A 10,000-nucleotide genomic window follows, 5' to 3' on the forward strand; every position below is an offset into this window, starting at 1 on the left:
TAGGGTTAGGCTAGGTGTCATTCACCTCCTCCACCTCATTCACCTCCTCCACCTCATTCACCTCCTCCATCTCATTCACCTCCTCCACCTCATTCACCTCCTCCACCTCATTCACCTCCTCCCCCTCATTCACCTCCTCGATCTCATTCACCTCCTCCACCTAATTCCCCACCTCCACCTCTTCCCCCTCATTCACCTCCTCCACCTCATTCACCTCATTCACCTCCTCCACCTCATTCACCTCCTCCATCTCATTCACCTCCTCCACCTCATTCACCTCCTCCATCTCATTCACCTCCTCCACCTCATTCACCTCCTCCACCTCATTCACCTCCTCCCCCTCATTCACCTCCTCCACCTCATTCCCCTCATTCACCTCCTCCACCTCATTCACCTCCTCCACCTCATTCACCTCCTCCACCTCATTCACCTCCTCCACCTCATTCACCTCCTCCCCCTCATTCACCTCCTCGATCTCATTCACCTCCTCCACCTAATTCCCCACCTCCACCTCTTCCCCCTCATTCACCTCCTCCACCTCATTCACCTCATTCACCTCCTCCACCTCATTCACCTCCTCCATCTCATTCACCTCCTCCACCTCATTCACCTCCTCCCCCTCATTCACCTCCTCGATCTCATTCACCTCCTCCACCTAATTCCCCACCTCCACCTCTTCCCCCTCATTCACCTCCTCCACCTCATTCACCTCATTCACCTCCTCCACCTCATTCACCTCCTCCACCTCATTCACCTCCTCCACCTCATTCACCTCCTCCATCTCATTCACCTCCTCCACCTCATTCACCTCCTCCATCTCATTCACCTCCTCCACCTCATTCACCTCCTCCCCCTCATTCACCTCCTCGATCTCATTCACCTCCTCCACCTAATTCCCCACCTCCACCTCTTCCCCCTCATTCACCTCCTCCACCTCATTCACCTCATTCACCTCCTCCACCTCATTCACCTCCTCCACCTCATTCACCTCCTCCCCCTCATTCACCTCCTCGATCTCATTCACCTCCTCCACCTAATTCCCCACCTCCACCTCTTCCCCCTCATTCACCTCCTCCACCTCATTCACCTCCTCCACCTCATTCACCTCCTCCATCTCATTCACCTCCTCCACCTCATTCACCTCCTCCACCTCATTCACCTCCTCCCCCTCATTCACCTCCTCGATCTCATTCACCTCCTCCACCTTATTCACCACCTCCACCTCTTCCCCCTCATTCACCTCATTCACCTCCTCCACCTCATTCACCTCATTCACCTCCTCCACCTCATCACCTCCTCCATCTCATTCACCTCCTCAACCTCATTCACCTCCTCCCCCTCATTCACCTCCTCCATCTCATCCACCTCCTCCACCTCATTCACGTCCTAATGCTATAATATGTAAATATATCACATAATATTTGTATTAAAAAATAAATGCTATATGTAGGTATCATATATTTGTATTAAAAAGAAATGCTACAACGCCGCATCTGTCCATTCTCAACTGCATCCTGGCTGGCAAGTACGCTCCTGTTCCCACTGCACAATGACCGAACTGCATAGTTCTCCCAAGTTGAACTCCCAAGTACGTTTTTGGAAAGAACACGAGTACATACTTGTGTTCTTTTGTATTGAGAAACGTGAGAGTCTGTGCTGTTGTATCGAGGTCCAGCCCACACACATGTTCAACCAATCACCAATCATTCTCAGCTGTCAATCATGACGTCTTACCTAATTTTTATAAAATCAACCTATCAAACTTATCAGAATCATGAAGACTTGAACAAATATCAGTGTGATACGAACGACCAGACATGACATGGAGAGGGCGGGGCTTATGGCCTGTACAGCAACCTGACACCAGGGGGCGGGGCTTATGGCCTGTACAGCAGCCAGACACCAGGGGGTGGGGCTTATGGCCTGTACAGCAGCCAGACACCAGGGGGCGGGGCTTATGGCCTGTACAGCAGCCAGACACCAGGGGGCGGGGCTTATGGCCTGTACAGCAGCCAGACACCAGGGGGCGATTGTGATGATTTGGCTTCACTTTGTCTTTATTTACAGTCTGTGGTTCAAACATTTCCTTCAGTGGCACCGATTTTTAAATGTGGTCGACAAATGCTTTAAAAATATTGTTCCTATTCCAGTTGGCTTCCAGATGACTGACACACGCACGCATGCACGCACACACACACACACACACACACACACACACACACACACACACTCACTGTCTGGGCTCCAGGTCGAGCAGAATTCAGAGACACCATCATCATCATAATCTCCATTATGGCGGCAGTGCCAGGATCATGTGTGTGTGTGTGTGTTCACGTGACAGACACTGGTATGTCACCATGACTCAGTGACGGTTAACAGTTACACCTCGTCCTTGTCCCTGCTCCGACTTTTCACCTTCGCTGTTCCTTGTCTGTAGTATTTTCCGTAACTAAGCAACCCACTGCAGAGAGGACAATGTACTTCCTGTTTTCTCCGACAAGCTGCTCGGTGGACGTGAACGGTTGTTTGAAGTGTGTTTTGGGAGAGTTTAGGTTGGACTTCGCCTGAGGACTGAAGCAGGTGATATAGTTTGTGGACGGATGCTCGGTATGTAAATGAGATCTGCTGCATGAATGTTTCATTCAGGCTTGGCTGAGGTTGTGTGTGCAGAGAGAAACAGAGCATGAAAAATACATCAGTGTGTGTGTGTGTGTGTGTGTGTGTGTGTACTGTACGTTAATGAGCCAGGGTGTGGTGTGTGTGTGTGTGTGTGTGTGTGTGTGTGTGTGTGTGTGTGTGTGTGTGTGTGTGTGTGGGGGTATGTGTGTGTGGGTGTGTGTGTGCTGGGTGTGTGTGTGTGTGTGTGTGTGTGTGTTTGTGTGTGTGTGTGTGTGTGTGTGTGCGTGGGCGGTGTGCGTGCGTGTGTGTGTGTGTGTGTGTGTGTGTGCTGGGTGTGTGTGTGCTGGGTGTGTGTGTGTGTGTGTGTGTGTGTGTGTGTGTGTGTGTGTGTGTGTGCTGGGGGTGAGTGTGTGTGTGTGTGTGTGCTGGGTGTGTGTGGTGTGTGTGTGTGTGTGTGTGTGTGTGTGTGTGTGTGTGTGTGTGTGTGTGTGCTGGGGGTGAGTGTGTGTGTGTGTGTGTGCTGGGTGTGTGTGGTGTGTGTGTGTGTGTGTGCTCTGCTGTTTGACTGCAGGTTTGGATCAGTGCAGAATTGAGGAGATGTGCTGGATCCTGCTCAGCTCAGATCAGCAGTTTACAGCTTGAGTTCACTTCTACTGCATAAATAATACAAACTGACAAACAACACATTCATGAACTCTGCACCAACAAACAGTCCACATAGGCAACAAGAGGCTGCTGGATCTTCACGTATCTGATCTTTGGTCCAGATCAAACACTGAGAGCTTCACACGAGGTTCGGACACAAATACAAACTCACAATGTCGTTTAGTAGAAAACACCAGACGACAGATCAGACAAACAAATCCTAAAAGTGTTGAGGCAGAAGCTGAAGGCAAAAACTAACGAGCTCGGATCAAGAAACCTACAGACTACACTGGACGTCATGATTGACAGCTGTCACTGACATGATCATGACATGATGATTGACGTCCAATATCTGTGATAACTCATCATCGTCTGCTCTTTGTGTTAAATATTAGAAACTGCTCACACGTCTTGTTGCTGGAACAATGAGTTGAATCAAATGACAGTAAATAATAAAAGAACATCACTGAGATCAGATGAATATTGTTTTCACCGTCCTCACATGGAACTGACGTGGTTCATTTTCAGCTCAGTGAACGAGCTCATCAAGCTTCACGAATCCACCAGGAACCAAACAGACTCGTCGTTGATCCACAGGAGGAAGAAGCCAGAGGAACAGATGAGAGTGAAGCAGCTGCTGTGTCGAACCTTCAGGCCTGAAACCTCCGGGAGTCCGGAGGCAGAATGTGTCGTGAGCAGCTTCATGAATCTTTTACTGTTCACACGAAGAATGTTCACTGGTTCATCTGCTACATGGAGTCTGCTGCTCCGACTTCAAGTCAAGGAATCACAGCGACGTCACGTAAATGTAACATTCAGGAACATTCGATTTCCTCCGGGAACAAACGACAGGGACGCATATTATTATCTTTATCTACTTTATTGGATCTTCTTCTCTCACTCTTTCAGCTCCACTCGTGTATCCATGAAATCTCTTTCACTGAGAAACCATGAAGATTTGTCAACATAAATTTAAGATTAATAAAAATATATGTATGAATTATTATTCATTAATTCATGAGGTATATTGTCTTGCCGTCTTACATCTGCTCCGTGTTCCTCTGCCGTTCTTCATCAACATGTTTTCATCTCTCGTTCTTCTTCTCCTCCTCTCATCCCGACTGACTCCTCTCTCCTTCTCTTTTCTTCTGCTCTTCCTTTCACATTCTCCTCTTCTCCTCCGCTCATCCTGCTCCACAGACTTTCTCCTCCTCTCCTCTTCCCTCTTGTTGACGTCTCTCCTTCCTCCTCCATCTTTTGTGTTGTTGTGTTGATATTTGTTTCCATGCAAGAACAACCAGAAGAAATCTTTTAGACTCGCTGTTGCACAACGTCTGATGCAACATCACGGCTGAAGAATTCTATTATTAAAAACTGATTCAAAATCTTTCTGACCTTTTCAGATCAAATGTCACCACATGTGAAACTGTTCATCCTGCTGGTGAAGAAGTTTGAGATCAATAAAATCGAGCGGTGATGAATTTGAGAAGAACGGAGCCGAGCTCGTTGGGGTTCTACAGTTGGATGTGAGCATTTTTATTGTGAACTGACAGTTTAAATGTTTGCATGTTGAACGGAGGAGGATGTGTATTTTTATAAATTGCATTTCCTGCAGGCCAGAAACTGCAGATCAAACAAAGACGACTGTGTCCACAACAACGTGGACGACTTTGTACAAACCACTAATTAGAGAAGGAAGAATGAAAGTGGAGCTGCAGTTATTCTTTAATTTATTTGCTATATGATGGTGTCTCGTATCCAGATTAAATCCAGATGAGATTCAAGACACTTTCATGTAAATTTAAGTTCATAAAATGTGGGTCAAGAGCCTCACAGTCGTGTGTTGGGACCGGGGTGTGTGCGTCAGCATGGACAGACTGAAGTACTGACAGAAGTACACATTTCTCCCTGAGGGTTTGAAGCAGCAGTAAACGGTTCATCTGGACCTGTAGAACCTATAGGACCTGTAGGACCTGTAGAACCTGTAGAACCTGTGGGACCTGTGGGACCTGTAGGACCGGTGGGACCTGTAGAACCTGTAGAACCTGTAGGGCCTGTAGAACCTGTAGAACCTGTGGGACCTGTAGGACCTGTAGGACCTGTAGAACCTGTAGGGCCTATAGGGCCTGTAGAACCTGTGGAACCTTTGGGACCCGTGGAACCTGTGGAACCTGTAGGGCCTGTAGGACCTGTGGGACCTGTAGAACCTGTGGAACCTTTGGGACCTGTGGGACCTGTGGAACCTGTAGAACCTGTAGGGCCTGTAGGGCCTGTAGGACCTGTGGAACCTGTAGGACCTTTGGGACCTTAGGGACCTTAGGGACCTGTGGGACCTGTGGGACCTGTGGGACCTGTAGGACCTGTAGAACCTGTAGGACCTGTAGAACCTGTAAAACCCGTAGAACCTGTGGAACCTGTGGGACCTGTAGAACCTGTAGAACCTGTAGGGCCTGTAGAACCTGTAGAACCTGTGGGACCTGTAGGACCTGTAGGACCTGTAGAACCTGTGGAACCTGTGGGACCTGTAGAACCCATAGGACCTGTGGGACTTGTAGAACCTGTAGGACCTGTAGGACCTGTAGAACCTGTAGAACCTGTGGGACCTGTGGAACCTGTAGGACCTGTAGAACCTGTAGAACCTGTAGGGCCTGTAGAACCTGTAGAACCTGTGGGACCTGTAGGACCTGTAGGACCTGTAGAACCTGTAGGGCCTGTAGGGCCTGTAGAACCTGTGGAACCTTTGGGACCTGTGGAACCTGTGGAACCTGTAGGGCCTGTAGGACCTGTGGGACCTGTGGAACCTGTAGCACCTTTGGGACCTTAGGGACCTCTGGGACCTGTGGAACCTGTGGGACCTGTGGGACCTGTAGGACCTGTAGAACCTGTAGGACCTGTAGAACCTGTAGAACCCGTAGAACCTGTGGAACCTTTGGGACCTGTGGGACCTGTGGAACCTGTGGAACCTGTAGGACCTGTAGAACCCATAGGACCTGTAGAACCTGTGGAACCTTTGGGACCTGTGGGACCTGTGGAACCTGTAGGACCTGTAGAACCTGTAGGGCCTGTAGGACCTGTAGAACCTGTGGAACCTTTGGGACCTGTGAGACCTGTGGAACCTGTAGAACCTGTAGGGCCTGTAGGACCTGTGGGACCTGTAGAACCTGTTGAACCTTTGGGACCTGTGAGATCTGTGGGACCTGTGGAACCTGTAGGGCCTGTAGGGCCTGTAGAACCTGTAGGGCCTGTAGGACCTGTAGAACCTGTAGGGCCTGTAGGGCCTGTAGGACCTGTAGAACCTGTGGAACCTTTGGGACCTGTGGAACCTGTGGAACCTGTAGGGCCTGTAGGACCTGTGGGACCTGTAGAACCTGTGGAACCTTTGGGACCTGTGGGACCTGTGGGACCTGTAGAACCTGTTGAACCTTTGGGACCTGTGAGATCTGTGGGACCTGTGGAACCTGTGGGACCTGTGGGACCTGTGGGACCTGTAGAACCTGTCTGAACATGGTCTACTGGGATTTCAGGTCTCGTCAGATTCATTCATGTGTCCGACAGCAGCTACTGATTCATGAAGTCACTCGACCTTCAAATAAAGTTCACGTTGCTAACAGCTGGATGTTTGTGGAGGACGAAACACAGGGATTGAACCGTCAACCCTCTGGTCAGTGCACGACCCTCTCTACCTCCTGAGCCACAGAAACCCTCTTCTCCGTTTGTGTCATTAGTTCATTTTACTTTAACAGTTTTTTTCTGAACATCCCTCCGACCCTTTGCTGTTATCAGTTCCTCCGACTCGCTGTAACGATTGTGTTGTTGTCGAGGTATAAAAGTGTGACGAAGCTTCTGTTTTGTTCAGTTCTGCTTCTGCCTTTAGGCTTTGGACCCAAATCTTTTATGCTGTTATCAAATCAAAAGGCCCAGACTCCACGTTATACTCAGTGTAACTAAGACAGATTTACATGCCGCTGCTCTTCTTGGTCAATAAAGCAGCAGCGGTCCCGAGGAGGAGAGAAACAACAGCCTCACAGATTAGACCCCTCTGTAAATCACGATGAGTAACATTCGGGCGTTTCTCACTTTTCTCCATTAGTGAGTTTTTGAATGAGTGCCTCTGGTCTGCTTGCACCAAATCAAAGAAGCCTTGACAAGGACAGCTGCCACGGGCCCCGCCTGATTTGCATCGGTGCCGTTTCCCACTGGCAGCGAACACAGATCGCAAAACCATGACAGAGATTGTGCTACAATTCGTCTTTAGATTACAGTAATTAAACTGTCAGTAGCTCAGAATGGCAATATTTCACCCACGGAAACATGCAATTCATCACTGCTGCGTTATGAGCTCGCTTTATACATCTTTAGGGTGACGTCTGAAGCCAAACAGGCTCCATTAGAACAACACGTTCAATTCAGAATGTGTGTGTGTGTGTTTGTGAGTGTGTGTGAGTGTGTGTGTGTTTAAATGAAATAAACAGAGCGACATGAGACAACCTGTTGTAAACATCATGAAGACTGATCAGAAATCTCTAAATGTTCTCGGCTGAAAAAACTCTGCAGAAGTTCCTCGGCCTGAAGGTCACAGGGGTCAAAGTCCGTTACACATCAACCACGTGATTCATGTTGAAGCAAACTGACATGGTTTCATTTTTCGGACGAACGTCGCCTGTCTGACGGAGAGCGTCGGACGAACGTCGCCTGTCTGACGACGGAGAGCGTCGGACGAACGTCGCCTGTCTGACGGAGAGCGTCGGACGAACGTCGCCTGTCTGACGGAGAGCATCGGACGAACGTCGCCTGTCTGACGACGGAGAGCGTCGGACGAACGTCGCCTGTCTGACGACGGAGAGCGTCGGACGAACGTCGCCTGTCTGACGACGGAGAGCGTCGGACGAACGTCGCCTGTCTGACGACGGAGAGCGTCGGACGAACGTCGCCTGTCTGACGGAGAGCGTCGGACGAACGTCGCCTGTCTGACGACGGAGAGCGTCGGACGAACGTCGCCTGTCTGACGGAGAGCGTCGGACGAACGTCGCCTGTCTGACGACGGAGAGCGTCGGACGAACGTCGCCTGTCTGACGACGGAGAGCGTCGGACGAACGTCGCCTGACGCTGCTGTAGCAGCAGGAAACAGGAAGCTCTCTCAGTAATTGACTTGTGGTTATGGAGAGTTGATTGATTTTAGTCCATTCGCTGCCAAACTCTGATCAGGACCGAACAGGAACAGAAGTGAAGCTTCATCATGGCCGATTTTTATTTATGAGCTTTTACAGTTCGGGACAAAGTGTCTGCAGCAGTTTGATGATGAAGAGCGATGAACCAATAGTTTCTTTCTAAGCTTCCTGAGCACACAGGACACACACACACACGCACACACAAACAAACACACGCACACACACACACACATACAGGTCACACACACTCACTAACACACACACACAGGTCACACACACACACACACACACTCACACAGGTCATACACACACACACACACACACACGCACACACACACACACACACACACACACACACACGCACACACACACACACTCAGGTCACACACACACACACACACACACTCACACAGGTCATACACACGCGCACACACACACACACGCACACACGCGCACACACACACACACACACACACACACTCACACTCAGGTCACACACACACACACTCACACACACACACACACACACACTCACACAGGTCATACACATGCGCACACACACGCACACACACACACACACACTCACACACACACACACACACACTCACACAGGTCACGCACACACACACAGTCATTCAAACACACACACAACACACATGATTGTGTGATGTGAGTGTTTCCCTTAAGGTCGGAGATAAACTTACTTTTCACGACACACATACATCATGGGTGCCTCACGTATCCTGCGTCAGTTTGGTGCATCGGTCGTCCACGTGTCAGTACGTGACAGAGTCAGTACGTGAGAGTACGTTTTCATTTATATATTCATATCTATATTGATAATATTTTCACAGCTCTGCAGAAGTTGCCTCTCTCACCGACCTCTGCAGACGTACGAAGGACGTCCCATGATTGCTGCCACTTTGAGGTCACTCAGCGATAAGGCGGCCGCAGCATCACGTCAGGATGCAAAAATAAATTATCATTATGTTCCACATCTGTCTCTCTCTCCTCTGCAGTAATGTCAGTCAGACCGAATGAAAATGAAAATCTTTGCGACTCAAATTTGATTTGCGCTGATGAAGGTCGTTTCATTGGGAGCGGAGAGCGATTCACAAAATGAGAATTGATTCCGATTGTTCTGCAGCCGTTTGTGTCGCTGCTCCGCCGACTGTATTTGTTATTTTGACAGGGATTCCACGAGTTTGGACTCGAGGTTCATAAACAGAGCGTCTGGTTTCAAATTCACCAGTAACGATGCATCGTGATTGGTTGATCAGAGCTGGAGAGGGGAGCAACCGTAGTAAACTACAGTAACTCGGACAAGTTCCTGATGCTGCAGATGAAAATGATCAGAGAGCGACGGGACGTTTCCTTCCTGCTGTTGGACACGTTGACCTTCGTTAAATGTTTCAATGTATTTATTACATTTACTCTAAATAATGAATCATTATATTATATATATTCAGTGTCTGTGTCACGTCTCTCTCTACCAGAAGATCCACGCTACAGAGTCAAATCTGGAAATGAAAGACTTTCATAATTTACTGCTTCAGAAATCTTTAGTT

General features: G+C 49.0%; 1 protein-coding gene across 1 annotated transcript in view; it reads right to left on the reverse strand.

Moving 5' to 3' along the window:
* Positions 1 to 5,200: 5,200 nt before the first annotated feature.
* Positions 5,201 to 10,000, reverse strand: part of LOC118301539 (uncharacterized protein C2orf16-like) — a 10,957-nt gene continuing 6,157 nt past the window's right edge. Inside the window, exon 3 of the mRNA XM_035627145.1 lies at positions 5,201 to 6,773. Within this exon, the coding sequence (XP_035483038.1) occupies positions 5,201 to 6,773 (1,573 nt within the window). The remainder of the gene's footprint in view (positions 6,774 to 10,000) is intronic.

Source organism: Scophthalmus maximus, chromosome 2 (assembly GCF_022379125.1).
Source record: "Scophthalmus maximus strain ysfricsl-2021 chromosome 2, ASM2237912v1, whole genome shotgun sequence".
Lineage (NCBI taxonomy): Eukaryota > Metazoa > Chordata > Actinopteri > Pleuronectiformes > Scophthalmidae > Scophthalmus > Scophthalmus maximus.